Source organism: Lichenostomus cassidix, chromosome 28, assembly GCF_008360975.1.
Source record: "Lichenostomus cassidix isolate B80296 chromosome 28, HeHo_3.0, whole genome shotgun sequence".
Taxonomy (NCBI): Eukaryota; Metazoa; Chordata; class Aves; order Passeriformes; family Meliphagidae; genus Lichenostomus; species Lichenostomus cassidix.
The window spans coordinates 1,126,852-1,154,414 of NC_139508.1; the positions used below are offsets into that span (position 1 = coordinate 1,126,852).

At 63.8% G+C, this 27,563-nt stretch overlaps 6 protein-coding genes across 12 annotated transcripts in view; 2 read left to right on the forward strand and 4 right to left on the reverse strand.

Moving 5' to 3' along the window:
- The window catches only part of NRTN (neurturin), a 50,418-nt gene extending 46,356 nt beyond the window's left edge, over positions 1-4,062 (reverse strand). Inside the window, exon 1 of one of the 2 annotated variants that reach the window (XM_085040341.1) lies at positions 3,935-4,062. The gene's annotated coding sequence lies outside the window, so the exon portion shown is untranslated. Of the gene's footprint in view, positions 1-1,103; positions 1,232-3,934 lie in introns of those variants that run through there. The other variant, XM_085040342.1, reaches the window with a different exon arrangement.
- DUS3L (dihydrouridine synthase 3 like) lies at positions 68-5,228 on the forward strand. The gene is made up of 13 exons (XM_085040315.1): positions 68-129; positions 434-725; positions 1,183-1,773; positions 1,930-1,971; positions 2,070-2,222; positions 2,314-2,430; positions 2,765-2,830; positions 2,903-3,013; positions 3,463-3,559; positions 3,992-4,067; positions 4,364-4,552; positions 4,635-4,763; positions 5,046-5,228. Exons 1-13 carry the CDS (start codon positions 86-88, stop codon positions 5,116-5,118), a joined length of 1,980 nt encoding a protein of 659 aa, XP_084896441.1. The 5' UTR covers positions 68-85; the 3' UTR covers positions 5,119-5,228.
- A 724-nt stretch (positions 5,229-5,952) lies between these two features.
- Positions 5,953-9,471, forward strand: MPV17L2 (MPV17 mitochondrial inner membrane protein like 2). The gene is made up of 6 exons (XM_085040348.1): positions 5,953-6,120; positions 6,369-6,547; positions 6,760-6,930; positions 7,364-7,440; positions 7,519-7,647; positions 7,725-9,471. The coding sequence occupies exons 2-6, from the start codon at positions 6,391-6,393 to the stop codon at positions 7,764-7,766; spliced, it is 576 nt and encodes a 191-aa protein (XP_084896474.1). The 5' UTR covers positions 5,953-6,120; positions 6,369-6,390; the 3' UTR covers positions 7,767-9,471.
- Positions 8,899-12,827, reverse strand: RAB3A (RAB3A, member RAS oncogene family). The gene is made up of 5 exons (XM_085040346.1): positions 12,742-12,827; positions 11,339-11,566; positions 10,951-11,069; positions 10,750-10,874; positions 8,899-10,382 (listed from the first exon to the last, which is right to left on the reverse strand). Exons 2-5 carry the CDS (start codon positions 11,564-11,566, stop codon positions 10,192-10,194), a joined length of 663 nt encoding a protein of 220 aa, XP_084896472.1. The 5' UTR covers positions 12,742-12,827; the 3' UTR covers positions 8,899-10,191.
- Positions 12,828-14,264: 1,437 nt separating this feature from the next.
- PDE4C (phosphodiesterase 4C) lies at positions 14,265-23,901 on the reverse strand. 6 transcript variants are annotated; one of them, XM_085040311.1, is made up of 17 exons: positions 23,793-23,901; positions 23,252-23,301; positions 22,513-22,727; positions 18,897-19,085; positions 18,777-18,813; positions 18,603-18,667; positions 18,452-18,501; positions 17,793-17,908; positions 17,583-17,676; positions 16,993-17,171; positions 16,811-16,909; positions 16,569-16,733; positions 16,386-16,485; positions 16,149-16,303; positions 15,943-16,065; positions 15,584-15,766; positions 14,265-15,512 (listed from the first exon to the last, which is right to left on the reverse strand). In XM_085040311.1, exons 1-17 carry the CDS (start codon positions 23,884-23,886, stop codon positions 14,997-14,999), a joined length of 2,430 nt encoding a protein of 809 aa, XP_084896437.1. In that variant the 5' UTR covers positions 23,887-23,901; the 3' UTR covers positions 14,265-14,996. The 6 variants fall into 6 exon arrangements, with proteins under 6 accessions (XP_084896437.1, XP_084896436.1, XP_084896434.1 ...); XM_085040310.1 differs by lacking the exons at positions 22,513-22,727; positions 23,252-23,301; positions 23,793-23,901 and adding an exon at positions 20,747-20,953 and having other exon boundaries at positions 17,793-17,905; XM_085040308.1 differs by lacking the exons at positions 22,513-22,727; positions 23,252-23,301; positions 23,793-23,901 and adding an exon at positions 20,747-20,953.
- A 186-nt stretch (positions 23,902-24,087) lies between these two features.
- On the reverse strand, positions 24,088-26,619 carry LOC146426073 (uncharacterized). Its single transcript, XM_085040336.1, has 4 exons — positions 26,505-26,619; positions 24,651-25,472; positions 24,291-24,439; positions 24,088-24,193 (listed from the first exon to the last, which is right to left on the reverse strand). The coding sequence occupies exons 1-4, from the start codon at positions 26,560-26,562 to the stop codon at positions 24,146-24,148; spliced, it is 1,077 nt and encodes a 358-aa protein (XP_084896462.1). The 5' UTR covers positions 26,563-26,619; the 3' UTR covers positions 24,088-24,145.
- Positions 26,620-27,563: the final 944 nt, after the last annotated feature.

The window sequence follows — 27,563 nt, forward strand, 5'->3', positions numbered from 1 at the left end:
GGCCGGGCTTTTTATACCTCCCGCCGCGCGCGCGCCGCGTCACGTGCCCCCGCCCCGCCACGACGTCATCGCCGCGCGCGGCAGCATGGCAGCGGTGGTGGCGCCCGGCGTGGCGCCGGTTCGAGCCCGGTGAGTGCGGGATTGCGGCCTCGGCGCTGCCCGGCCCCTCCTTAACACCCCCGGGACGTGCCCCAGCCCTCCATAACCTCCCCAGTACGGGCTTGGTCCCTTCAGGACCCTCTCCGGTACGTGCCCGATGTCTTCATAAACCCCCCGTACATTCGCGATCTCTCCATCTCCCACTCCGAGTACATTCCCGACCCCTCCAAAAATCCCCCCAGTACATTCCCGACCCCTCCATATTCCCCCTAGTCCATGCCCAGATCCCCTAAACACTCCCTCCTGACCCGTTTTTCCACTCCCCTTCCCCTAGGTTCCTCACCTCCAAGGAGCAGTTCCACGCCTACCTGCGGGCAGGGGGCGAGGAGAAGGAGGAGGAGGAAAAGGAGGAGAAGAAGGAAGAGGAACAGGTCTGCGACTCCCAGAGTGAACCCCCAGCCAAGCGCCTGAAGGCCGAGGAGCTCAGCCAGGATGGGGAAAGCCAAGCTGGAGAGGAGGAGAAGGAGCGTCCGGAGAAGAAGAGAGCCCGGGGGCAGAACAAGAGCCGCCCGTGTATGAAACCCAACCACTACGAGCAGAACAGGCTGTGCCCCTCGGTGACACAGGTGGGGCACAGGGCCCTGCTCTGGATGGGTTGGATGGGATATTGGGAAGGAATTCCTCCCTGGGAGGGTGGGGAGGCTCTTGCACAGGGTGCCCAGAGAAGCTGTGGCTGTCCAAACCCTGGAAGTGTCCAAGGCCAGGCTGGACAGGGCTTGGAGCACCCTGGGATAGTGGAAGGTGGGACAGGATGAGTTTTAAAGTCTTTTCCAACCCAAACCAGTCTGGGATCCCATAAAAACCAGCTGGGAGAGGATGACATGGGATGAGCTGGGTGGGACAAGTGAAGCATCACCTTCCCTGAAGCAGCAGCACTAAAACACCCCAAACATGTCCATCACTCCCCTCCTGCAGCACATTCCTGGCTGCATTCCCAACCTCACCTGGGGATCTCAGGTGCTCAGAACAGCTCTGGGCTCTGCTGGTCCATCTCCACCTTGCCCTGCTCCGTGTTGTCCCCAGGGCTGTGCCGGGCAGTGCCACTTCGGGTCACGCTGCCGCTTCCTGCACGACGTGTCTGAGTACCTGGCGGGGAAACCAGCTGACCTTGGCCAGCATTGTGTCCTCTTTGACACCTTCGGCCGCTGTCCCTACGGTGTCACCTGTCGCTTCGGCCAGGCCCACCTCGGGGACGGCCACCAGAACCTGGTCAACGCCGCCCTGGCCCAGCAGTGGGAAGGGAAGCTGCTGGTGAGGAACAGCCTCTCCAAGGAGCTCCAGCAGCAGTTGCGCAAGAGGAAGTTCAGCTTCCAGAAGGCTGAGGAGTTCCTCCGTGGGCTTCGTGGTGGGAAGGGAGGGAAAGCCACAGGGGGCTCCACAGAGGGGTCCAACTGCACTGCACCCCAGGAGGGCCTGGGAGACAGCCCTGTGCTGCAGGAGCAGGGAGAGGATCCCAAACCAGACACCCTGCAGAGCTCCCAAGGGGATGAGGATGCTCCCAAACCAGAAACCCTGCAGAACTCCCCAGGGGATGAGGATGCTCCCTCCATCCCAACCCTGGGCCCACTGACAGATGAAGATGTCACAAAGCTGCGGCCGTGTGAGAGGAAAAAGGTGAGATTCCCTTCTGTCCTGATTAGGTCCCATGGCAGGGGCGTGGAATTGGATGATCCTAAAAGTCCTTTCCATCCCAAACTATTGTATGATTCCATGATCTTAACCACTGCTGGTTCAGCTCTGCTAACCTGCTCCTCCATCCCTCTTTTCCAGTTGGAAATCCAAGGCAAGCTCTACTTGGCTCCACTGACCACAGTAGGTTAATAACTCCCTCCTTTTGCCAAAATTTGGTGCTGACACGGTGGGAACAGAGCAGATCTCCTGACAATCCGTGTCCCTCCCATCCCTGGCAGTGTGGAAACCTCCCTTTCCGACGGATCTGCAAACGCTTCGGGGCAGATGTCACCTGTGGGGAGATGGCTGTGTGCACCAACCTGCTGCAGGGCCAGTCCTCCGAGTGGGCTCTGCTCAAACGCCACCACACCGAGGACATTTTCGGGGTGCAGGTGAGCGTTGTCACCCCATAACCCACCAATAACTCGCTTCCCAGGGGAAAAGCTGCCTCTGGAACTCAGGGAAGCTGTTTCCCTCTGGCAGCTGGAGGGAGCCTTTCCAGACACGATGACCAAGTGTGCAGAGCTCCTGAACAGGACAATCGATGTGGATTTTGTTGACATCAACGTTGGCTGTCCCATCGACCTGGTCTACAAGAAGGTGAGAAATTCTGTTTTGTTTCCTTTCATGAATCCTCATCTTTTCCCTCATTCCCTGCTGCCTGATTGTTCCTTCCAGTCTGATCCAGAGCTCCCAGTTCATTATGGGCAGTAGATCTCAATGAGAAGGTGAATAAGGTGCTCAAGGAGGAGGGCATGGCTGTCTCTGCCTGGCAGGATTTGCGAGGGAAAGGCGCTGTGGGGTTTTCTTGTCAGTTGAAGGACCCACTTTCTCCAAGCTTTGAGATGCTCCAGGCCATACCTGAGCAACTCCAAGGACTCTCCACTGTGTGAGGAAGAGGAAAGTCCTGACTGTGCCATGTTTTGTCCCTCAGGGAGGAGGCTGTGCTTTGATGACTCGCTCCAACAAGTTTGAGCAGATTGTCCGTGGGATGAACTCGGTGAGTTGGGAGCACCTGGAGGTGAGCTGGTGGAGCCCAGTCTGGTCTGGCCTCATCTTCCAACCTCTGCAGGTGCTGGATGTCCCACTGACGGTGAAGATCCGGACTGGGGTGCAGGAAAAGATGAATGTGGCTCACAAAATCATCCCCAGGATCCGGGAGTGGGGAGCATCCATGGTCACGGTATGGGGACAGCTGTGTGGGATTAGTGGCTGGGGAATTCTGCCTGGAGACCAGGTGGGGGTGACCTTGCCCTGCCTTTTAGTGTCCTCTGCTGATAAAAGAGGAAAATCCAGGTGCAGAGGGTGTTTTCCTACCTGCTCCTGAGCCTTGAGTCCATGATGATGGAATCCCAGAATGGTTTGGGAAGGGACCTTAAAGCCCATCCTGTTCCACCCCTGCCATGGGCAGGGACACCTTCCACCATCCCAGGTTGCTCCAAGCCCAGTCCAACCTGTCAATACCCCTGGCTGTAAATCCAGAGGTAGATCCAGAGGTAGATCCCAAGGGATCCCTTACCCAGATGTGTCACAGATCCCAAGGCTGATCCCAAGGCTCTCTTCCCCCATCCCAGTGTCACTCCCCTGTCCCTCCCTGCCTCTCCAGCGAGGTGTCCCTGGCTCTCTCCCCAGCTCCACGGCCGATCCCGGGAGCAGAGGTACACCCGCAGTGCTGACTGGGAGTACATCGCTGAGTGTGCCCGCATCGCCAGCCCCATGCCTCTCTTCGGTACGTGGGGCTTCTTTTGGCACTCTTCTCACTTCAAATTCCTCTTAAAATGGGAAAAAAAACCAGCTCACCAGGCTGGGGGAAGGGTTGGAGCATCCCTGGTGATGTGGTGACAGAGGGAAGGGACAGGTAGGACACAAATCACTTGGGTTTTACCAGGTGTTTTCTTCCCTCTGGGGCACAGAATTCCCTAAACCTTCAGGGAAGGGAGCTGGGAGTGAAGGAGAGCAGAAGGCTCTTCTTTTCCTTGTAAGGGAACATCCATCAGAAACATCCCTGGGAATCCAAACCAGGAGCCCCAGAGCCTCTTTGGACCATCTGGCCCTTGGACACTGTGTCCATTTTGTATTTTATCCCATGCCTGGATTAACTCACTTTGACTTGTCCTCACGGATCACTTTGACCTCTGGCTTCTCCCTCCTTTCCGGGCAGGAAATGGGGATATTTTATCCTATGAAGATGCAAATCGAGCCATGCAGATGGGAGTTTCTGGAATCATGATTGCAAGGCAAGTGCCTGTGTATCTCTTCACTCCTGAGCTCTGTTGGTTCAAGAGCTAAAAAAAATTTTTAAAAAAGGGATTAAAAAACTCACTATAAACAAACCCAAAACGTGAGGTTTTCCTCTCAGTGAAACCACTCTGAAAATTGGTAAAATCTATTTGTATCATTGGGAGCTTCTTGGTGGAGTGGAAAAGGAGATTTAAAGCAGAGTTTGCTGGGAAATCAGTGCTGGGAAGTGTCTCAAATTTTCAGGAGCATCAGTGATGGGAATAACAATCCTGTTTTTTTATTTTGGCTGCAGAGGGGCACTCATCAAACCCTGGCTTTTCACGGAAATCAAGGAGCAGAGACACTGGGATATCTCCTCCAGTGAGAGATTCGACATCCTCAAGGACTTCACCAACTATGGCCTCGAGCACTGGGGGTCAGATACTCAGGGAGTGGAGAAAACCAGGAAATTCCTACTGGAATGGCTCTCCTTCCTGTGCAGGTAACTCTGCCCAGCCAGGAGGATCTTCAAACAATTAATTAAACCCCAGCCGTCACTGCTGTTACATTTAATTTCATGCCAGGTACATTCCAGTTGGATTATTGGAACATCTACCTCAGAAAATCAACGAGCGGCCACCCTACTACCTGGGGAGGGACTACCTGGAGACACTCATGGCCAGCCAGAACGTGGATGACTGGATCAAAATAAGGTAATAAAGCAGCAAATTTCATTTAAATTGCTAAAAAGGGACGTGGCAGAGCCCCTATAGAGCCATAGGGTTGTGTGACAGCTGAGGACAGAACACAGACCCCTCCTTGAGTTTGGGTTTGTTGTTGTCCTTGTCTTTCCTTTCCCTGGAAATGTCCAAGGCCGGGTTGGACAGGGCTTGGAGCAACCTGGGATAGTGGGAGGTGTCCCTGCCATGGCAGGGGTGCAATGGGATGAGTTTTAAAATCTCTGGATTGATTCTATGACTGAGTCTTTCTCCCAGTGAGCTGCTCCTGGGCCCCGTCCCGCCCAGCTTCACCTTCCTGCCAAAACACAAGGCCAATTCCTACAGATAGGGCTGGCCAAGCCCTGTCCCGCAGCATCAGGAGGCGTTTGGATGGGGTGTGAGGAGGAGCAGGGCTCCTCAGCTGCACTCCGAGTTGGAATAAAGCTGATGTTTTTAGAAGCTGGTGAGTTTCTTGCCTTCCTGCCCCACAACAATCCTGGCAGACAAACACCCATCAGTGAGCATGAGGGATCTCTGCCTCCAGTTCACAGCCAGAGCTGTCCCAAATGCCCCACATCACTGAGCAAGAGGCCTCAGATCCTGCCAGGATGCCCGTGAGAGTGACAAACACCCAGGACGAGGAGCAGCAATGTCCCCCGAGCCCTTCTGCTGCCCCTCACAACCCAGGTGACACAGAGTTGATGTTCAGGCTCCAAAGAGGAGCTTCTCAAAGAATTCTGAAAGCTCTGGGGGCAGCCTGGAGGGTCTCGGTGGTGTCCTCAGACTTGGGGGACCCCAGTGGCACCGGCAGAGTGGCGAGAGTGGTGATCCCAGCCCCCTCAGCACTGTTGATGCTCCTCACAGCCACCTCCACAAGCACATCCCAGGGCAGTGACAGCCCTCCAGCCACCCTGCTGCCCCAAAACCAGCGTGTCAGGGACAGGGCAGGGCTGTCCCACCGCGGGGACCCCCTGGATCATCACATCATCGCCATCTCCCCTCACCACAAGCACCTGGACGAGCAGCTACCTCAGTGGGTGTCATGGCGGCTGCCTGTGCCTCAGTGGGTGTCATGGCGGCCTCCCGTGCCTCGGTAGCTGTCATGGCTGCCTCCTGTGCCTCGGTAGCTGTCATGGCGGCCTCCTGTGCCTCGGTAGCTGTCATGGCGGCCTGCTGTGCCTCGGTAGCTGTCATGGCGGCAGCAGGAAGCGGAAGCAGCTGTCAGGTGACACGCCGTGAGGGTGGCGGTAACGCCCGGTGGTGGCGGGGGGAGTGCGGGGGGAACCGGGAGGGACCGGAGGCACCGGGAGCCGCGGTGCTGCCCTGGGAGGGGCGCTGGGGACCCGGCGGGGTGAGTAGAGGGGTGTAGAGATAACGGGGGGCACTGGGGTGGCGGCAGAGGGGAGCGGGAGGAGCAATGGGGGGACTGGGAGGGTGTGGGTGGGAGAACTGGGGGACGCTGAGGGGAGGACTGGGGGGCACTGGGAGACGAGGAGAGTACCCTAGCGCTAACCGGGGGGCACTGGGAGGGTACCCTAGCGCTAACCGGGGGCACAGGCTGGCTGTGACTGCGGTGCTGACCCCTCCGCCCTCGGGCAGGGCCGGGCGGTGTTCCCGCAGCATGCTCCGGCGCTCCTGGAAGTCGCTGTTCACCGGCCGGCTGCTGCTGCTGACCAACACCCTGAGCTGCGGGGGGCTGCTGGCCGCCGGGGACTCCCTGCAGCAGGAGTGGCACCGCCGCAAGCAGCCCGAGAGCCAGTACCAGCTGGGGCGAACTGGTGAGGACTGGGCAGGGTGGGCTGGTTAAATCCCATTGCCACAGGTTGCTCCCAGCTTGCTCCCAGCCCTGTCCAGCCTGGCTTTGGACACTTCCAGGGATCCAGTGACACTCTGTACCAGGGCATTCTCACCCTCACAGAGAAGAAATCCTTCCCAAAATCCGCCCTAACCCTGCCCTCCCCGTGTAAACCCTCCAATCTGTTGTTTCCAGGCCGGATGTTTGCCGTGGGCTGCAGCCTGGGGCCGCTGATGCACTACTGGTACCTCTGGCTGGACAGAGCCTTCCCAGCCCGGGGCGTGAGGAGCCTCAGGACAGTGCTGAAGAAAGTCCTGATCGACCAGCTGGTGGCATCGCCTGGCATGGGAGCTTGGTACTTCCTGGGTACGTGTGGCACTGGGCTGGGGTGGGATTTAGGGAGTTGTGGAATGTCCTGAGGTGGGAGGAACCCGCAGGGATCATCCAGCCCAGTGTCAGCCCCAAAAATCCCACCCTGGGAGCATTGTCCAAACTCTCCTGGAGCTCTGGCAGCCTCAGGGCTGTGCTCGTTCCCTATTCAGTGCCCCAGCACCCTCTGGGGGAAGAACCTTGCCCTGATCTCCATCCCAAATCCCTGACACAGCTCCAGCCGCTCCCTGACAGATCAGTGCCTTCCCTTTCACTTTCCACTTCCTGGAACTCCCTCCCTACGGCTGGTGCTGGCGCTGCCCTCCCCGCCCACACTGGGAGGGGTTTGGGGCATTTCCCGGCAATTCCCATCCACATTCCCAGCATGGAGCAGCCCTCCCATCCCCACTGACCCCGCCTGTCCCCGCAGGCATCGGCACCCTGGAGGGCCAGTCCCTCCAGGAGAGCTGGGACGAGCTGAAGGAGAAATTCTGGGAACTCTACAAGGTAACACCCATCCCAGCCTCTCCCCCTTCCCTGTTGGATCCAGCAGGACTCATCCAGCTGCTCCTCACTCCTTTCCAGGCTGACTGGTGCTTGTGGCCCGCGGCGCAGATCCTGAATTTCCTCTTCGTGCCTCCCACTTACCGCGTGGTTTACGTCAACGTGGTGACCCTGGGCTGGGATACATACCTGTCCTACCTCAAACACCGGGTGAGCCCCACACCTCAGCCCCCCTGCAGGCCCCGGGAGCGCCTGGCTCATCCCGATATTGTATCCCTGTTTTCCAGCCCCGCAGCACCGAGCAGAGCCAGCGCAGTGCCGGAGCCTAGAGAGGAGATGTGAGCTTTCCCGAGGCTCCTGCCTGCACCAAATGGATTTCTGGGCATTGTGGCCAGTGTGGATGGACCCAGCCAAGGGAGGGGACTGTCAGAGCCAGACCCCCCTGTGCCCGCTGCTGATTAACTCCTCTGCTAATTACAGCCATGGGTTGGGGTTGTAACAATCCCTTCTTGCAGGATAACCTGTAAAGTGATTTCTTCTGGGATTTGTCCACAGAGCCAGGGTGAGGAGGAGCTGCTGCAGCCCCTGGGAAGGGTCCTGGTGCTCCTCCTGCTGCTCCAGGCTGGATTTGTTCCCTCTCCAGAGCAAACCTTGCTCCACCTTCCTGCCACTTGGATCCCCATTAAATTGATACTGGGAAGAAATTCTTCCCAGTGTGAGAGTGGGGAGAATGGAATTCCCAAAGAAGCTGTGGCTGACCCTGGATCCCTGGAAGTGTCCAAGGCCAGGCTGGAGCACCCTGGGACAGTGGAAGGTGTCCCTGCCCAGGGCCAGGATGGCACTGGACCAGCTTTATCTCAACCATTCCAACCCAAACCACTCCACCATTCCCTCCAGCTGCCCCTCTGCTCTCCCTGCATCTCCTCCTTCCTTCCCCTCCTGCTTTTTCTCTTCCAGCTCAAGGATAAAATCACTCCACTCCCCCCCTCTCTGCCTCAGCTCCCATTTTCCCCCCCGGCGGGGGCTGCAGCCACCTGGATCCTCTATAAATAGGGCTGTGATTGCACCCGTCGGCTCTGCGGCGCTCAGGAGGCGGAAAGGGGGGGCTGCAGCCAAATTTTGGCAGAGTTTGGAGCATCACATCCCTCTGCTCCCAGCCCTGGGCAAGCTGGACACTCCCTGCAGAAGCCAAGAACTGAATTATTTCCACTGTCAATGAAAAATGCCTGAATGGGATTTTTTTTTTTTTTTCCTGATTTTTAATGTTGTGCCTTAATTTTCTGCACTGGTCCCTGCTGTCACATCCCCGGGGGGACAAAATTCCTCCCTCTGCAGCAGCAGGAGCCCTGTGGGGGATGATAATCAAAAAAATCAGATTAATTTTGCTCCTCTGAGGTCACGGACACGGAGCAGAGGGAGCATCCCAGTGTCCCCTCTGTGCCCACAACGACCCCGAGGAACTTCTGATCAGCATCGATTTATTTCTTCACAACATTTCTTTTAATACAGTGATTTTTAGGAAATTGTACTCTTTTTGACACTTTTGACATTTGTACAGTACAGTGTAACTCTTCCATAAGTAAACTTCACAAAAAAGAGAGGGGAAAAGGGGGAGGGAAGGAGATGGAATCATGGTGGGGGGAAGAGAGGGAAACCTGTAAAATAAAGACACAGCGCTCCAGGAAAAATAAATAAAGGGCAGCTCTGTCATGGCTACGGGAATATCCACTTATTCACAGTCTCCACAGAAGCACGGAACTACAGGAACACGAGATCCCAAATCCCTGGAGCAAACCAGCCACGCTCCCAGCCCTGCTTGCCCCCCACTAGCCCAACCCAGTCTCCCCCAAACCAGGGCCGATTCGCTCCAGTCGGCTCGGCCTCGCTGACGAATTGAATTAATTTTTCTTTTTTAAATCTTATTTAAATAATAAGAGTTTTGTTGTTTTGTTTTGTTTTGTTTGTCTTTTCTTTTTTTTAAAAGTGATATTCACAAGCAAGGTTACCACACTGAGAGAGAGAGAGAGAGAGAGAGAGAGAGAGAGAGAGAGAGAGAGAAAAAAAAAAATAAAAGAAAAATCCGAATATATATATATATAAATGCACCACCACGGCCACAGCACAGCAGGTCACGCGCACAGCGTCACTTCCTACGCCTATTTACAAGGAATTTCTGTATGTACAAGGAGGAAGACGGCGGGAGCATAAATTAGCATCTATTTATACAAATAAACAAGAGTCAGGAAATATCCATCCAGCTGGAGGGGCAGGAAAGCCGGGCAGAGAGAGCTCCCTCCGCCAGGAGCTCTCGGGGTAGAGGGGAGCTGAGGGTGGGATGGGGGGTTTTGAGGGTCCTGTCGCAGCACCCACACGCTGGGAGGGGGTCCCAGGGCAGGGGGATCCCCAGGACAGGGGTTCCAGAGCAGGGCAGGGGGTCCACAAAGCAGGGAAAAGGGTGAGGGGCACCAGGACAGGGGGTCACCAGGGGGAGATGGGGCTGGGGGTGATGGTTTCTTGACAGTGATTAAAAGCAGAATGGGGTGGGGGGGAGTTTTCTACCAGCCCAGGCTTAAAAATAAATTAAGGGGTGGGGGGCACAGCCTAATGAATTGGGGTTGGGGGGCTCCTAGAGGGGCCGCAGCCCTTTCGGAGGTATCAGCAGCAAAAGCCCCGGCGGGACCCCCAAGAGGAGGAGCTCGGGGGGGGGTTGGGGTGCACTGACCGGTTTTTGGGGGATTTTGGGGGGGCTGGCCCCTAGCAGGCACAGTCCTGGTGAGGGGGGGCCTGCTGGTCCGTGAGCTGGGGGCCCTGCTTGGCCCCGGTGACCGCGGGGTCGGCCGTGTCCAGCGACTCCGACATCTTCTCGCAGATGATGTCCACCAGCCGCTCGAAGGTCTGCTTCACGTTGATGTTGTCCTTGGCGCTGGCCTCGAAAAACTCAAACCCTGCGGTGGGGACACGCCGTGGGGGGGCACAGAGGGACAAGGGACACGCACACACATCAACGCTCCGGCCCTGCGACAGACCTCGTGCGGCTGCTCCTCCTCTCATTAAATATTTAAAGAGTTTGCAACCTTCCCCCACCCACAAAATCCCATTTTTCCCACCCACAGACCCCCCCAGTTCCTCCCTCAGAGGGTTTAAGGTGTGCAATAAACCCCCCCAATGCCTCGGTGACTCCGTGGTTTTCTCACTGGGTGCCAACTCAACACCGGTGTCGGAGCGGAGCGATTACAGGGAGGGAATTAAGCCCTTAATTAAATTAATTGTGGGCTGGCGGCCGTGGCGGGGTGTCCCCCCTCCCCAACTCACCCAGGTGCTCGGCGAGCTGGCGGCCCTTCTCCGAGGAGACCACGCGCTCGTCCTCCATGTCACACTTGTTCCCCACCAGCAGCACCTGGGCGTTGTCCCAGGAGTAGGTCTTGATCTGGGTGGACCTTGGGGAAGGAAAAGATGGATGAGAGGTGTGGGGAGGGGAGGTTTGGGGTGCCCAGAGCCCCTCGTGGTGCTCACCAGTCCTGCACGGCGTTGAAGGACTCCTCGTTGGTGATGTCGTACATGAGGATGAAGCCCATGGCCCCACGGTAGTAGGCGGTGGTGATGGTGCGGTATCGCTCCTGCCCGGCCGTGTCCTGCCCGGGGACAGGGGACAGCACAATGTCACCCCTGGGCATGCAGTGACACCCCCAGGGCCACCAGGTCCATGGGGGCACATCCACCCCCACCCTGGCATCACCCCGGTGGGACACCTCCACACTGACCACCACCCAACTGACCATCACCCCACAGCGACCATCACCCCCCACACCGCCAAACCATCATCCCACACCCTCACCCCTCACTGACCACCACCCCACTCCCCCACACCCCACAGGGGCACCCCGAGGGTCTCCCTCCTCACCCAGATCTGCAGCTTGATGCGTTTGTCGTTCCGGTAGATGGTCTTGACCTTGAAGTCGATGCCGACGGTGCTGACGAAGGCGGGCGTGAAGGAGTCGTCGGCGTACCGGAACAGGAAGGAGGTTTTCCCCACGCTGCTGTTGCCGATGATCAGGATCTTGAACATGTAGTCGAAGTTCTGGTCCGAGGATTCCTTCTGCCCATAGCGGGAGTCGGTAGCGGACGCCATCTGCAAGGTGGGGGACAGGCTGTGACAGCGGCCGCAGCTCAGCAGTGCCAGGCCTGGCTCAGAGCTGCTCCCCAGTGCCACAGGCACGGATCTGGTGTATTTTGGCTCAAGATGGGTGATGGTCACCCATCCATGGGTCACTCAGAGAGGCCACCTCCCGTCACCCCCAGCGCAGCGACCCCACGGCATGTCCACGGTAAATGTGGGGCACGTGGCTCCGGGGGTTTGCCACAGCTCCGGAGATTTGTCACGGCTCCCAGGCTTTGTCACGGCTCCCGGGATTTGCCGTGGCTCCCGGGATTTGCCGTGGCTCCCGGGATTTGCCGCGGCTCCCCGGATTTGCCGTGGCGCTGGGGGTGCGGCCGGGGCGCCGCAGCCTCTCCCGCATCTTCCCGACAAAATGGCACCGGCGGCGGTGCCCCCGCATGCCGCGGCCAGCGCGGTGACACGGAGCCGTGGGGTGGCACAGGGCGCCGTGGGGACAGTGACACCAGGCAGAGGGGCACAGAGGTGGCTGCTCGCCCAGGCAGAGGGTGGAGCGGGGGATGCGGGATGGAGCACAGGGATGCAGGGGGCTCCGGGGGGCGCAGGGCGCTGCAGGGAGGGGGTGCAGGGTGCTGCTGGGGGGCTCAGGGCGCTGATGGAGGGGAGGATGATGGGGGGGCTCATGGGGGGTGCAGGGCAATGCAGAGGAGGGACGCAGGGTGCTGACGGGGGTCAGCATGCTGGTTGGGGGGTGCAGTGTTGCAAGGAAGGGGTTCGGGGTGCTGGGGGGGTGCGGAGGGTGCTGATTGGGGGGTGCGGAGTGCTGCGGGGAGGGGGTCACGGTGCCGATGGGGGGGTCAGGGAGCCGATGGGGGGGTCAGGGCGCTGAACGGGGGTGCGCACGGTCATGATGGGGAGGGGGTCACCCCCTGCTCCACCCCGCAGGCCTTACCCCGCTGCACCCACTCGGTCCCCGCCGCACCGAGACCCCCCCGGGCCCTGCGCAGCCCCCCCCGCGCCGCATCCATCATCATCATCATCATCCCCCCCCCCGCCTCCCGCCTCCTCCGCTGCAGCCGCCCCTCCCCTCCCGGTGCCGGGGGGCTGCGGAGGGGGTGCTGGGGTGTCCCTGCGGGGGTGTCACCGTGGGGTGGTCTCGATGGGGGTCCCGGTGAAGGGGGGGGTCTCACCTCTGCCGCTCTCGCGCCGCCGCCTCCTCCCCGCAGCGACTGCAGCAGATGCGGAGCCCGGGTGACGTAGGCTGAGGGGCGGGGTTCTCTATGCAAATGAGCCCTGACGTCACGGGCGCGCCCCGGAGCGCGGCGCTGATTGGCTCGGCGGCGCGCTCTGACGGACAGCGGGTGGATGGGGGGGAGGAGACCCCCCTCCCGCCGCGGTGGTGGGCGCCGCCCCCTCCTCCGGCACGGCGCGGTGGTGCGGTCCGGCCGCGCGCTGCGGGGCGCGGGTTGAACCACCACCTGCGCGGCGGGGGTGTGGGGCGAACCATTCCCGCTCACACGGGGGGCGAGCTTTGACAGCCTCCCTGTCGCGACATGGCGCCCTGTCGCGACGCCTCCCGCAGGCCTGCAGTCGCGGGCAGCCTGCTCCTTCCCGTGACAGGGCGGCTGGCGCTGAGCTGGTGCGCAGGTGGGCGGCCATGTCCTCCCTCGCCCTGAGGCTCCAGCGGGGATTAGGGCCGGCAGCATATGGCGGCCCCGGGGCAGCGGCACCGCCCTGCCCTGCCTGCCCTGCCCGGGGCCCCGGGAGCCTCCTGGGCTCTGCCCTGCCCTGCCCCGCCCGGGGGGCTCCATGGACTCCGTCCCGGTGCAGCTGTTTGCCCTGCCCGGGCTCATCCCGGACCCACAGCCCCGGGAGGAGCGAGCCGGACGGGGTGGGCAGTGGCTGGGCAGTGGGGACACTGACCACTGACCACAGCAACAGCAGGGTGGCACGGACAGTCCGGCATTTGTGATCAGGGTGATCAGGGGGCAGGGATGGACCCAGCCATGGGGTCAGGGATGGATCCAGGATTTGGGATGGACCCAGCCGCGGGGATGGATTCTGGCTCCCCCAGGTCACTGCCCCACTGCCCTCCTCGTGCTGCAGCCCCTCGGCCAGGAATGGAGGGGGGGAAAGGGTTTTTTCCACCAATTCCTGTCCTGCTCCAGCCCGGCAGAGTCTGGGATGGATCTGCACTCGAGGGGTTCTGGAATCACAAAGCCTTGGCCGATCCCTACCAACACGGGGAGACATGGAATGACATCCAGCACCCACCAGGGATGGCACGGAGCCACCACCACCACCCTGTGCAGGGCCAAGCCCTGGAAAATGTCCGGTCTGGGAGAGAACCATCCATCCCCCGAGGCTGTGCTGCTGCCAGGGGAGCGCCGGGCGGGCAGGGGGTGAGCGCCCCACGTGCCAGGGCAGTGCCACGGGTGGGGACGTGTTTGTGGAGATAAATCACCGTTGGGAGCAATGCGGAAGAGCCGCGAACGGGCTCCACGCCGCGCCAAGCCGGCGATTAAATATTTACCTTAGCAGGTCGTGTTTGCCAGTGATGGATCGGCGTTTCCAGGGAGGAGCTCGCTTTTGTTCCAGCGCAGAGCCAAGCCCTGCCCGGTGCCCGGCGGGAGACAGGGCCACCAACCACGCCGCTCCCTGGGGACATTGGCTGCGGCTCCCGTGACACAAAGAGGCGCTTACAAGGCTCAGGTTTAGGGTGGAACAAACCGGGTTTAATCTCTGGAAGGTGAAGGGAGAATCCCAAAGGACCCTGCCCCGGGCGGGACACCGGAGACGTGGGGGGGTGACAGCACCCGCCAGGGTCCGAAATGTGAAATACAAATGGCATTTTGAGTGATCACTGAGTAGAAATGCAGCTTTCCGCCCCAAAAAATGCGTCTTTCCGCCCCTAAGACGTGTGGGAGCCTCGGAGAGGCTCGCAGTAAAAAGTGAGCTACAAAAGGCTTTAAAAAGTGAACCTATCCCCAAATAAATAACCCGCGGAGTCGTGCCCGTGCCGTGCCCGCTGCCTGGGGGTGCCTCATGCTGGGGGTGTCACCAGCACCCTTCGCCCACCTCGTGCCACCACGGGGCTGCTGTGCTGCGAGGGAACACCTGGAAAGGTGCTGGAATGCTCCTTCCTGGAGCCCTGCGGGGCGTGATGTCCCCAGGGCTGGGCTGGGGCCGGAGCACGGTGTCCCCACGCCCTGTCTGAAGGGAGCAAGGACCTTTCCCAGCAGCCGATGGGAGCAGGGAGAAGACAGCAGCGTCCTTGTGCCTGTCAGGACCTGCCCAGCTCCCGCACGGGGCACAACCTGGGTGCCTCGGTGTCCCTGCAGTGCCAGTGCTCCCCAGTGCCAGCTCCCCACTGTCCCCAGCACTGATCGGGGCAGTGCCCAGTCCCACATCCCCCGGCAGCGAGGGGACACGCAGGCCAGTGCCGCTACGTGCCCAGGGACAGAAATGTGACGTTGCCCTCGGTGTCCAGGCACAGCCCCTGGCTGCCCTCGGGCCCTGGCACGGAGCACCCGCTGCCACCGTCCTTTGGCAGCGTCCCCTCCAGCGCCCGCCGGTTATCCACGTCCCTGGGGCGGGGCACAGGCGAGTCCCGGTCCCCGGGGCCGGGGGACAGGCGCTTGGTGTCGGCCGACTCCGAGTCATCCGTGCCCGGCGTCTTGGAGCCGCTGTTGTCCTCGTCCAGGGGGCTCTCGGCTCCCTCCAGCTCCGTGTCCGACTCGCCCTCCTCCTCCTCCTCCAGCGTCAGCTCGAACTGGAACTTGTCGGTGGTGGCAGGGGACAGCGCGGGGCCCTCGGGCGGAGGGGAGGGGCTGCGCGGGATCATGCTCTGGTACCATTCCCGGTTGTCCTCCAGCGTGTCCAGCAGCTCCTGCGCGTCGGGGTGCACCAGGTCTGCCCACGTCTCCCACAGCGGGTGGGCGATGAAGTCGATGAATCCCACCTGGGGGGAGGCAGAGTTGAGTCCCCTGCCCTGTCCTGTGTCCCTGCCCTGTCCCCAGACTGCCACCCCACCTGGGACTTCTCCACGGAGGCCGTATGCTTGTCGCACATGGGGCTGATCTCCATGCCCTTCTCCCGTTCCCGGTCTCCCTGCTGGAAAAACTCCTCCATGATCCTCTCGGTCCACTGCCGGTAGAGCTCCAGCGGCTTCGTGGGGTTGCTGAGGTCAGCGCAGTGCACCATGTTCTGCAGGACCTGCGGACACAGACACCGTGCCCTCTGTCCCCCAGGGCCACCCACACTGTGCTGGGAACTCACTCGGTGCCCCAGTTGGGGTTGGGAGGGTGGTGGCACTAAATGGGACATCCCGGCAGGCCAGAGCCTGGATGGACACCTGCAGTGCCAGGAAGGATTCCCAGCCGTGTTCCCACCTGGATCCGGTCAGAGTAGTTGTCCAGCAGCAGCACCCCCAGGCTGGTGACCTTCTTGGTCTCCACCATGGTCTTCAGATCCGCCAGCAGGTTCATGTGCTTGGACATGTCTGTGGCCAACACCTGGGCAGGGTGAGGTGGGAATGGGGCTCAGCCTGACCCCTCAGCCCAGACCCCCACCCTGGGGTGGTCCAGCCCTGCCATACCATGTCGATGACCATTTTACGGAGCGTCTGCCTCTGCTTCCTGCTCAGGTTCTGGAAGATGTCGCAGTTCTCCTCCTGGAGGAGCTTGAAGCCCACAGCCAGGTGGTGATTCTCCAGCACCGAGGCGTCGTTGTACATCAGCGCCAGCTCCGAGTCTGTGAGATGGCACTGGTCACCCCGGGGTGACCTCTGGGGTCCCCCGTTATCCCCCAGCCACATCCCTGCACCCCAGCTCACTGGTGTTGATGAGGAACTGGTTGGACACCCCAGGGTGGTCAACATCATGGATGGCGCTGGCGAAGATGGCAGCCATGATCTCCAGATCCGTGAAGACAGCCTAGGAATGGTGGGAAAAGGTGTTGGGGACACGTTGTAGCCCTGCCAGGCACACCTAGGTGACCTCAGGTGACAAGGGATCACCTCCAGGGCAGGTGTGGAGAGGAGGACATGCGTGGACTGTGCCACGTCGGCGGCGTGCAGGTTGTTGTGGTAAGCCACGTCGGCGTGGTAGTGATCCTCCAGCGTCAGCATGTAGGTGATGAAGGTGTTGACGGGGATGCGGAAGGTCTTCATCAGGTCCCTCTCCTGCGGGGAGGGGGGAGGTGGCTCGTCCCCATCCGGGCTCGGGGACAGGGACAGGGACATCGCAGTGGGATGCTCACCTGGAAGATGCTGTACATGATGACGGTCAGCGGGTGGTTCCCTGAGTACTCGGCCACTTTGAACACGTTGAGCCCCCACTTGTTGGTGTCCTCCAGCTCCTGGGGACCAGAGGGACAGAGATCCATGGGGCACCGGCGCTGGGGACCCCGTGGTGGGGTGGTTCCCCCCTGCCAGGGCCCACCTTGGCCAGCAGCGCCTCGTGGTCTGTGCGCACCCCGAAACGGGGGATGCCGGCGGCGGCCAGGTTGGAGCTGTGCTTGAGCTTCCTGACGCCGCTGATCTGGGACATGGGGCGCTTCCTCCGCTCCTTCTCCTTGTCCTTGGCCAGTGCTGAGGGGATCTCCACCTCGTGCTGCTTGTCTGGGGTGACACGGGGACTGTGAGCAGGGTGGGATCCCAAATTCCACTGCCAGCATCCCCCCCGGTCACACTGATGACATGGCATAGGTCACTCTGCGACAATTTGGGGGGCTGCAGCGCTTTCCCTCACCCCCTCCACAGGCCACACATCTGCCAGGAGACCCCTGGACACTCCTCCAGGCACACCAGCACACACCAGTATACACCAGTATACACCAGCACTCCCAGCCAAGACAAAGGCTGTGACACCCTCAAGGCAGCAAACCCCACTGGGAAAACCCCCTGTGCCCCCATTCCATTCCTCCACAAAAAGCAGGTGTGACCCTCCCCTGGCATCATCCCTGTGGGCACCCCAGGTCCCTGGGGACACGAAGCCCACCCTGCTGCCACCCTGGGGTGGGGGGTCCTCACCCAGGAAGGTTCTGGAGATGTACTCGGACACCTGGTTCCCGGAGCGGCTGGTCTCCGACAAGTGCGACAGCTCTCGGTTCAGCATCCGCTTGAACTGTGGGCAGTGGGCAGCTCAGTGGTGTGGGGGGCTGGCAGGACCCCCAGCTGCCCAGCCTGGGGGGGTTCTGAGGTCCCCATGCCCTCCAGGCTGACCATGACAGCGACCCTTACCTTGTTGGAGGCCATCTCGCTGACCGAATGCCTGGTCTGCAGCGTCTCCAGCTGGTCCAAGCACCAGTCCAGCTCCTCCAGGGTCTCCCGCGAGAGCTTCTGGTGGGCATCTTCTGCTGGGGACACCCGCCAGCTTGGCAAGGGACCCGCCAGCAGCGCGGCCACCCGGCACGGGGGGGCTGATGCCACACCAAACCCCGGGGCTCGCCGGCGTGGGGGGTCACAGCACCCCCCGAGCGGGGCGGCCGGGGGCACGGGGGGACGCGGGGGTCGGGGTCAAGCATCCCTGGGCAGCGGGGCTCAGGCCCGTCGCAGTGTCCCCATGGTGTGGCAGCCCCGGCACGCGGCGTGCCACGCTGTCCCGTGGGGTGACAGCCAGCCCCGGGGGCAGCCGGGCTCCCGCGGGGCCCCGCTCACCGCCGGGCTTTTATTAATGGAAGGTTTGACGTCAACGGGAGCTTTTCCACCGCCGCGAAGGGCGGCCAGGCGGGAGGAGCTGCCGAAAACCAGACATGGATCCCAAAGGGCAAAGCCGCAGCTCTGCCTTGGCTTGGGGGGGGGGTTGCTGAACCCCCCGGGGCATGGCGGGACACACCCTGGGGACATGGGGACAGCCAGCTCGCCCCAGAGCCTCCCCACCGGCGTCCCCTGGCACTCACCAGAGAGGCTGGCCTTGCTTCCCGAGGGCAGGCTGCTGCTCGATCCTCGCCTGGCAAACACGGGGGGCTGAGCGGCAGGGACCCCACAGCGGGGGCAGGGTTGGGGTCCCCACCCGGGTGACATTCTCGCCATCCCACCCTCCCGACTCACTTGATGCCACCGCGCTCCTGGAGGTGGGTCAGGTTGCTGCGGACAGTACGGAGGCTGGCCAGGACCTGGGGGGCGACAGGAGGCTGGGGTCGGGCGGACCCCCCCGGGACACCCAGCCCGGTGCTGGGCGCAGGCAGTGTCCCCTCCCGGGCAGGGCACAGCGGTGGCACCTACCTGGGCGAAGGGTGTGACGATCATGTCTTCTCCATGCCTGCGGGAGCACAGGGAGGTGAGCCTCGGGAGGGGAGGGGAGGTGAGGGGGTCCCAGGGGATGTGGGCTGGGGGGACACTCACAGGTCGCTGGCGATGGAGGAGTTGCGGGACATGGCTTTTGGGGACAGGTCGTAGTCGCTGTCGGAGCGGTACAGGAAGGACTCGCGGCGCTGGCCGTGCGAGAAGGTGCCCTGCAGGACCAGCCCTGCGCCCGGGCTGGCCTGGGGGTCCAGCGCGCCCCGGCCGTGGGGGCCATTCTCCAGGTCAAAGCTGTGAGGGGACAGGGGACAAGGCTGGCACCGGGCGGGTGGCACAGGGACCTCAGCCCAGGGGATGTCAGGTTCTCTGTGCCACTGTCCCGCTCAGCCCAGCACACTCTGGCTTGGTGACCCCTGTGGTGACACTGCCACTGCCCAGCCTGGCCCTGCTGGCTCCTCCACCTGCAGCTGAGAACGGGCACAGCTCTGTGCACATGGACTCTCAGCTCCCTGCTGGCATAGCGGGTCTGGAATTTGGGACACTGACTGGCAGAGCCAGGCTGTCCCATGTCACCCAGCTGGGACAGGACCCTCTGCCCTGAAGCTCCCAGCTCCAGAGACCCCAGGAAGGGCTGGCTCCTGCCTGTCCCTTCCCCTACCTGTCACCAGCACGGTGGTCCCAAGTCCTCCAAAGCCCCAAAGCCTCCATCAGCCCCGTGTCGGGGTGCTGTGTCCCATGGAGGGGACAATATCCCAGCCACGGCACGGAGCCAGGGGACATCGAAGGACAGAAACCGACGCGAAAGCCAAGCCCTGGCCCCTGGGGACATGCTGGCGGCAGCCCAGGGGCACCCCGATCAGAGTCACCTGGCAGCCGTGTGCATCCACGGGGGGACAGGGGGCCGGGACGGTGACCCCGCAGTGTCCCCGAGCTGGCCGCGGCCGCCTCACCCCTCCTCCTGCACTGCTGGCCGCAGGGTCATGGGAAAGGCTGCACGCAAGAGGGACACAGCGAGGGCCATCCAGCTCGTGTCCCCTCCCGCAGCCGCCACCGCCGTGGGGAAGGGGACAAGGCACCCCAGAGCACCCGGAAAGCGCAGATGGCACTGTGGCCAGCGTGTCCCCTCGGGAGCGCAGCACCTACCCGATGCAGGAGTGCCTCCGGGACGGGCACCGGCTGCCCGGCAGCATCGTCCCCTCCGGCAGCCCCGCTCGCTGTGGCGCGGCCGTCCCCGGCAGTGGCAGTGCCAGCCGGCACCGCGTCATGCCATCCCGCAGCCCCTTGTTTTCCTGCCTCGCCTTCCCATCCCCGATGGTACCGGCGACACAAAGCCGCATTGTCCCTCCGACGGCCCCGCCGGGTGATGCCCGCGTCTGTTCCCGGCCCCGTGCCACCACCCCTGACCCCGCTGCCACCGCAGGGGACAGCCCCGGGGGACACGAGCCCCCGCCACGGGGCCGGTGCCCAATTAACCCCCGGCGTTTCGGCGTTAATGACCTCCGAGCGGTGTCCGGGGCCGGGGGGGGGGGTGGCCGGGGCGGCTATAAATAGTTGTTGTCGCTGCTCAGGAGGGATGTGCTGAGCCTCACGGTGCCCACGCAGGTACCCGGGAGACCCCAAAACCAACCCCACGGAGCTGCGAGGCGGGGCGGGCAGGGAGGAGCCGCGGTGGGGGGGTTGGTGTCCCCCTCCGTCCCCACCGGGCCACCCCCCGGGGGTCCCTGCTTGCCCATCGCTGCCGTGAGTGTGTCCGTGCTCAGCCCCGCTCGTCCAGCCGCTCCCCCTGCCCGCCTCAGCCTCTGGCCGTGTGAGGACACCCGCTGTCCCCTCCTCGTCCCCGTGGGCCCGCAGCCCTGAGGACGTGCCACAACTCCGGGGGGGCCACTGCCCCCATCCCGGCAGCACAGCCAGTGCCACCCCCCCGCGGGGACCCACCAGCGTCCCCCCCTTACCAGAGGGGATGCGCCACGGTGAAGCGCCGCTGCAGGCGGATGCTCTGGTTCATCAGGAGCTTCCTGAAGAGGACGGGGGAATTGCGGGGCGAACTGCGGGGGGACGCCGCCGGAGAAGCCCCCGGCGAGCAGTGCGCGGTGGGCAGCATGGCCCGGCTCAGGGACCCCCGGGCGGGCGGCGAGGCCCCGCTGCCCCCGGTGCGGAGCAGGAAGCGTGCGGCCGTCCCGGCCCCGGCAGCCCCGGGAAACTTTCCATCCCCCTCCCGCCCTGCGCCTGGGAAATTAAACAACTGTCTGGCTCCGGCAGCCGGCGCAGGGAGCGGGTCCCCCCCCGGTGTGCCTGGCGGCCCGGGCACGTGGCCCCTCGCTGGCCCGGTGCCACCGGCCACCCTGCTGTCCCCGAGGCGGCAGCTGCTCCTGAAAGGGCAGGGGTGCTCTGCCTGGACACGCGGAAAAATACCCCGCGGAGCCCCCAGGGACCCAGATGTACGGAGTGGATGTGCCGTGGTGGCACTGAGGGACATTGCTGAGCGTGGAGCATCCCGGGCACGCAGTGTGGACATGCCGTGGTGGCACTGAGGGGCACAGCTGAGCGTGGAGCATCCTGAGCTTGCAGCGTGGCTGTGCCATGGTGCCACCAAGGGGCACCGCTGAGCTTGAAGCATCCCAGACTCGTGGTGTGGACATGCCACGGTGCCCCTGAGCGACCTGTGAGAGCCAAACCCACCCCACACCGAGCCCCAGCCCCTCCCTGGTGCTGTCCCCTCCTGGAGCCACTCCCGAGCGGCACAGGGAGCAGCAGGATGAGGTCCAGCTGGTGACAGTGACACCGTGGGGGACCCACTGGGCTGGCCGTGGGAGCTGGCCTGTGCCCAGGCTGATGCAGCAGGATGTGGATACCTGCTGTTCCCGACGGTCACAGAAATATCCAGCAGCCGGCAGGGAGCCAGGAGGGACAGCAACAGGACCCTCCTGCCGTGACAGCACCGGCGGGGACCCCAAAACCCACCAGATGGGGGTCCTGGGGGTGTCACCTTTGCTTTCAAGGAATTGCCGAGCACGACCGTGGGGAATCGGGGCAGAAGGGTGCTGGGACAGAGGGACAGCAGGGAATGTGGGATAGAGGGAAGAGTCCCCCTGTGCTGGCTGGCAGCCAGTCCCTGTCCCAGGACAGCCAGTCCTTATCGCAGTGTCACTGTCCCCACGTGTCTGTGCAGGGGTGGGTGACAAGTGACACCAGAGCCATGTCCCTCAGCTGTGCCAACTCCTTGCTGTCCCCACAAGCCGGGCTGGGAGAGGCACGGGACAGGGGGAATGGCCCAAAAATAGCCCTGCAGCAGCACAGCCGGGCCCGAGCCACCGCGGGAGGGACGGAGGTCACCTCGGGCAGGGGCAGGCCAGCCATGTGGTGGCTCTGGCTGGGACACGGGATGGGGACAAGGAGGGGGTGAGCAGGATGGGGACAGGGATGGGTTGTGCTAACGGGGGTGATGGGGATGGCGGTGATGGGGACAGTGTGGTGGGGACAGTGGGGACTGGAGTGTTGGGGGGTGACAGGGACAGACAGCGATCAGAGCGGACATCCCGGGGCTGGAGCAGTGACAGAGGGGTTTGTCCCCAACCCACCGGGTGCTCTGCCCCGGTGCCGCTGTCCGGCCGCCGGTGCTGAACCCGGGAGTGTCCCCGCCGGTCGTCCCCTGCCCAGCAACCTCCTCCCGGTGCCACCGGGCCCGGCATCAGCTCCCCGCTCCCCGTCCCGCCCTTACCGGGGGGGCTCGGACTCATCGCCGCTGCTCGGGCCGCTCTCCTCGATGGTGAACACCACCCGGGTAGCCTCGGGCTCGGGGGCGCGGGCCGCCTCCGCCAACCGGCAGCCCAGCGGCGGCAGCAACGGGGTCCCGGAGAAACGCCGGCGCACGGCGCCCACCGCCGCTGCCGGGCCCGGTCCCGACGGGGCGGCCTCGGCGGGGTCGCGGCAGCGCTGCCGGGAAACGGAGCTGCCGTGAGGGGCGCGGGGAGCGGCCCCGGGAGGGTCCTTGCCCGACCCCGGCCCGAGGGTCCCTCCCGGGCAGCGCCCCCCCCCCCTGTACCGAGCGCCGGTAACGCGCTGGCGCCCCCTGCTGGACACGGTGCGGCGCTGCAGGCGGGGGTACCGGGGGGTTACCTGGGCGAGGGGGGCACGGGAAAGGCACAGCCGGGGCACCGGGAGCGCTCCGCCCGCAGCGCACGGAGCCACCGGGACTCCCCCCTTCCTCCTCCTCCTCCCGCCGCCACCGGAGCGGACACCCCTCCCTTTCCCCGGGACCCCGCCGGAAAAGCCCCCGGAGCCGGCGCGCGATTACGCAGAGGTGAATAATAATTAACCGCCCATTAAGAGGATAATTAACTCCCTCTCAGCGCCGCCAGCCCGGTTATTGCTGCCCGGGGGGCCGGCGCTGGGACGCTCAGACCGGGGACACCCCTCGCCCCCCGGGACACCCCGGTAACCCCCGGTGCCGCTCTCACCTCCGCGCCGAGGAAGGGCAGCGCTGTCCGGCTCCGTCTCATCGCCGTCCCTGCGGGGGGAGCTCCGGGAGCCGCGGCCGGGGGGGACTCGCCGGTGGGGATCCCCCTCCCGCCGCTGGGGACACCCCGGGGACAGCCCGGGGCCGCGACACGCGGGTTCCTCCCCCCCGGTGGTTTACCGGCGCCACGGCTCGGCCAGGCTCAGCCCCTACCTCGGGTTTCGGGGTGCCCCCGCCCCACTCCCGGTGCTCCCAAGGGCTGGATGGGGACAGGGACGTGGATCTGAGGCCACCGGGGTGGCGCCCAGCCGCAGCACCCACCGAGTCGTGAACCCACCGGCGCCACGTTAACGATCCACCACGGACCCCGAGGAACCGGGGCACACCGGGGCGCACGGCGACACCCGGAGCCCCCCAGGACCGACCCCCCCGCGCCTCGGCCGGCACTTGGAGCAGCCTCATCCCGATCCCAGGAGCTGCCGAGCCCCGCCACGAGGGTCCCCGCCGCCGCCAGCCCCCCGGCCTCGCCCGCAGCCCCTTACCGGTGCCCGGTCCTCGCGGCGAGCGCGGCCTCGGCCGAGTGCAGCGGAGCAGAAGGAAGGCGACGTGCGTGCCTGGCCGCTCGCTCCCTCCCATCCCACCTCGCCGGGGGGGCTGCGCGGCTCCCCCCAGCCCGGGCAGCACCGCCGCGCACCCCGCACCCACCCCGCCGGCCCCGGAACACCCCGGCGCCGCCAGCCCGGGCGGGGGGACCCCGAAAGCGGTTGGGGACTCCCCCGGGAGTTGGGGTTTTCCCCGGGCGGGCTGCAGAGCACATGGCAGACAGGAAAGCACAGCTAGGGCAGGAGGTTCTTTATTCAGCAGCGTGGGGAGCCCGGGGGGCTGCGGCAGGGGGTCACCTGGGGGTGGGGAGGGTGACGGGGGACACCTCCTTCACTTTGCTCTGGGGAAGAAGAGAGAGAGAGCGGGGTGAGAACCCACACCCTGCACCTGCTGGCCCCCCAAATCCTCCCCTCGCCACCCCCGGCCCCCCCACGCACCATGGGCACCTCATCCAGGCGCTGGAAGGGGGGAGTCCTCCCGCGCCGGCACAGCCGAACCAGCAGCACTGCCGCCCCACCCAGCAGCAGGCAGACCGACAGGGAGATGACAACGACGGCAGCAGGGCTCAGCTCAGTGGGGTGCAGCTCTGGGGGGGCGAGACAGGCACCCCGTTATTCCCCCTGCTATTCCCCCTGCTGAGATTCGTGCCCAGCCTCGGAGAAAGAGGTGGCTCCAGACTGGCTCCAGTCACCCGACTGCCACCACCCCACCCACCCCAGACCTGCCACCGAGCTCCTGTGTCACCTCCACGCCTGGGGGACCAGCGCAGCACCCTCCCACCCCAGCCTGGCTCTCACCGGGGTTGCCAGCCGTGCTGCCAGTGGCTGCTGTCGTTCTGGAGCTGTTGGTGACAGGGCTGGTGCTGTTGGTGACAGGGCTGGTGCTGTTGGTGACAGGGCTCATGGTGGGTGTGGGGGAGCTGGGAGGAGAAGCAGACCCAGAGGGCCTGGGTGAGGATGGAGTTGGTGCTGTGGTGGCGTTGGATGTCAAATGTGTTGTTGATCCTGATGTCCTGGCTGAAGATGGTGCCGTGGTGGTGGTGGATGGAGATGATGGAAGTGTTGTTGATCCTGAAGTCTTGGATGGAGTTGTTGCCATGGTGGTGTTGGATGGAGTTGGTGCCATGGTGCTGTTGGATGGAGTTGTTACTATGGTGGTGTTGGATGGAGTTATTGCCATGGTGGTGTTGGATGGAGTTGTTGTCGTGGTGGTGTTGGATGGAGTTGTTGTCGTGGTGGTGTTGGATGGAGTTGTTGCCGTGGTGGTGTTGGATGGAGTTGTTGTCGTGGTGGTGTTGGATGGAGTTGGTGTTGTGGTGTTGTCAGATGGAGATGGTGGAGGTGTTGCCACTGTGGTGGTGTTGGATGAGTGTGTCAAAGGTGCCATTGATCCCGAGGTGTTGGGTGGAGATGCTGAAGATGTTGTTGGCTGTGGAGTTTTGGATGGAGTTTTGGATGGAGATGCATTGACCGTTCCCAACTCAGAGCCAGCTAGGGTCACACTGGGAGTCTCCTGGCTGGTGGCTGTGGCTGAGCTGGATGGAGATGATGCCACAACTGTCCCTGAGCTGCTTACAGACACTCCAGTGGTGGCATCATTGCCACGTCCTGGCTCTGGACCTTGGAGGAGAGAGCTGGTCAGCGAGGACACGGCAGCAGCACCTGCCCCAGCTCCCGGCCCCACAGGGCTCATTTCCAGGTGGTTTTTATCACACACAGAAAACTGGGATTTAGCCAATATCAGATCCCAGAATCGCAGAGCCAGAAGTGATTCCCAAACTGTCACAGCATGGGCACAGCACTGCTGGGGACGAGCAGAGCAGCGTGGCAGCAGCGGGCAGTGCCACCGCACAGGGACATGTGCCAACCCAGCCCTTGTGGCACCCACCGGACACCCTCGGGGCCGGGCGTGGCCACGTGGGACAGAGCGGGTTTGCCGGGCAGCGCTGGCAGTGCCCCTTATCCGCCCAAGTCCTGTTTGCACAAGAGGAGGAGCAAGTCCAGACTGGCCCCAGGGGGACAGCGGAGACAAATGCCCCGTGGCAGAGGCAGCACTCAAGGGCACAGCGGGGGTGGGTGCTGGGGGTCCCCACAGCTGCCAGGCTCACCGGGATGGGCTGTCCCCAGCCAGCTGGCACCATTTGCCAGGGTGGCATTGATCGCTGGGCCAAACACCCGGTGAGCCGAGGCCCCTCGGGGTGCGGAGAGCCCGCGGGGAGCCCAGGCTGGAAACGAGGAGCCCACGGTGGCCCGGGATACCGGGGAGCCCTTTGGCCCGGGAGTGCCGAGGCGGTGCCAGGGCACCCATGCCGGATCGTGCGGGAGGGGAAGAGTGCTCAGGTCCAGCCTGGCACCGCCGGCGAGCAGGAGTAGCCCCGCCGTGAGTGGGACCCCAGCCCCGGGAGGGACACGGGACTCCCCCAGTGCCCCACCGGGCTGCCAGTGCAGAGCGCGGAGCAGCACATGGTCACTTCCCCGAACTTCCCCGGTGTCCCGGAGCACCTGGATGCCCCTCCCGCTACCGGGAATGGGCGGGGGAGGCGACAGACCCACCCGCCGGTGGCAGCGGGAAGCACCCAGCCCCCCGGTGCCGCAGATCCCATGTGCCGCCGGGACCCCGCGGACCCCCCGGTGCCCCCCGGTGCGCGGTACCTGCAGCAGCGAGCAGGGCAGCGGCGCAGCAGAGCAGGCGGAGCGCGCCCCGGGCCATCCCGCCCGGTGCCGGTGCCGGTCCCGCCGCCTTTATCCGCCCCGGGGAGGCGGGGCGCCCCCTCCCGCGGCGCCCCCTGTCGGTACCGGGCCGCGCCGCAGCGCCGCGACCCCGCGGGCACCGGGAGACACCCCCCCAAAAAAAACTCCCCCCACTCCGGGCCTCAGTTTCCCCCGCGCACCTCCCACCCAGAGACCCGCGCCCCACCGCGGCACCGGGAGCCAGCCCCGCCGGGAGCATCCCGCGGTCTCCGGGGACACGTGGGGACACAGGGATCTGGGGACATCGAGATGCGGGCACAAAGGGATCGGGGAATGTGGGGATTTGGGGACAAAGGGATCTGGGAAAGTGGAGGCATCGGGATACAGGGACATCGGACCGTGTGGATTCGGGGACAAAAGGACCTGAGGCTATCAAGATGCAGGGACAATGGGATCTGGGGCCATCAGGATGGGGGGACTTGGGGACACGGGGATCTGGTGACACAGGGCCACTGAGGCCACGGGGCCAGACAGGTGGCTGTCCCGTCCGTCTTTGTGCCGGAGCTGCACATCCGGGGCGCAGCACAACCGCGCCGGGACGGTGCCGCTTCCGCGCGGCGGGGAAGGCGCTTCCTCCGGCAAACCGCAGCCGGCTGGCACCGCGGAGCCACCCACGGCACGGTCCCGAGGGACGCCACGCTCCCCCACACTCCCCGCCACCCCCGGGCTCCCCGCCAGCCCCCGGGAGCGGGGAGATCCCGCTGCCGGAACGGGCTGGAGCTGCCGCCGGTAGCGTCCCCAAACGCTGCGGGGACACAGGGTCGGTCCCCTCGGGTGGGGATCCCCGGGATGGAGCAGGGACGGGGACAGGGAGGTGGGGACACGGAGGAGGAGCGATGGCAGTGCCGGGAAGCACAGGCTGTTGCCGAAGTCTGGGAGGAGCAGCGGAGGCTCGGCCTGGCTGGGGGCCGTGGGGTGACCCCGGGGGGCAGGACAGGGGGGTGTTGGTGAACCCCCCAA

Bases quoted from the DNA above. Each gene is read 5' to 3' on its own strand.
- PDE4C (XM_085040311.1), bottom strand. From the start codon at position 23,886: ATGGGAGGGAGCGAGCGGCCAGGCACGCACGTCGCCTTCCTTCTGCTC. The intron at 22,728-23,251 runs GTGAGAGCGGCA...GTTTCCCGGCAG, and splicing joins TGCCCTTCCTCGGCGCGGAG to CGCTGCCGCGACCCCGCCGA. The intron at 19,086-22,512 runs GTAAGGGCGGGA...GTCCCCTCACAG, and splicing joins GATGAGTCCGAGCCCCCCCG to CTTTGACCTGGAGAATGGCC.
- MPV17L2 (XM_085040348.1), top strand. From the start codon at position 6,391: ATGCTCCGGCGCTCCTGGAAGTCGCTGTTCACCGGCCGGCTGCTGCTG. The intron at 6,548-6,759 runs GTGAGGACTGGG...TGTTGTTTCCAG, and splicing joins GTACCAGCTGGGGCGAACTG to GCCGGATGTTTGCCGTGGGC. The intron at 7,441-7,518 runs GTAACACCCATC...ACTCCTTTCCAG, and splicing joins AATTCTGGGAACTCTACAAG to GCTGACTGGTGCTTGTGGCC.
- DUS3L (XM_085040315.1), top strand. From the start codon at position 86: ATGGCAGCGGTGGTGGCGCCCGGCGTGGCGCCGGTTCGAGCCCG. The intron at 2,431-2,764 runs GTGAGAAATTCT...TTTGTCCCTCAG, and splicing joins TCGACCTGGTCTACAAGAAG to GGAGGAGGCTGTGCTTTGAT. The intron at 4,068-4,363 runs GCAAGTGCCTGT...TTTTGGCTGCAG, and splicing joins TCTGGAATCATGATTGCAAG to AGGGGCACTCATCAAACCCT.
- RAB3A (XM_085040346.1), bottom strand. From the start codon at position 11,566: ATGGCGTCCGCTACCGACTCCCGCTATGGGCAGAAGGAATCCTCGGAC. The intron at 11,070-11,338 runs GTGAGGAGGGAG...GTCCCCGGGCAG, and splicing joins GCATCAAGCTGCAGATCTGG to GACACGGCCGGGCAGGAGCG. The intron at 10,875-10,950 runs GTGAGCACCACG...TCCTTCCCCAAG, and splicing joins TTCAACGCCGTGCAGGACTG to GTCCACCCAGATCAAGACCT.
- LOC146426073 (XM_085040336.1), bottom strand. From the start codon at position 26,562: ATGGCCCGGGGCGCGCTCCGCCTGCTCTGCTGCGCCGCTGCCCTGCTC. The intron at 24,440-24,650 runs GTGAGAGCCAGG...TCGCCCCCCCAG, and splicing joins CAGCACGGCTGGCAACCCCG to AGCTGCACCCCACTGAGCTG. The intron at 24,194-24,290 runs GTGCGTGGGGGG...CTTCTTCCCCAG, and splicing joins GCCTGGATGAGGTGCCCATG to AGCAAAGTGAAGGAGGTGTC.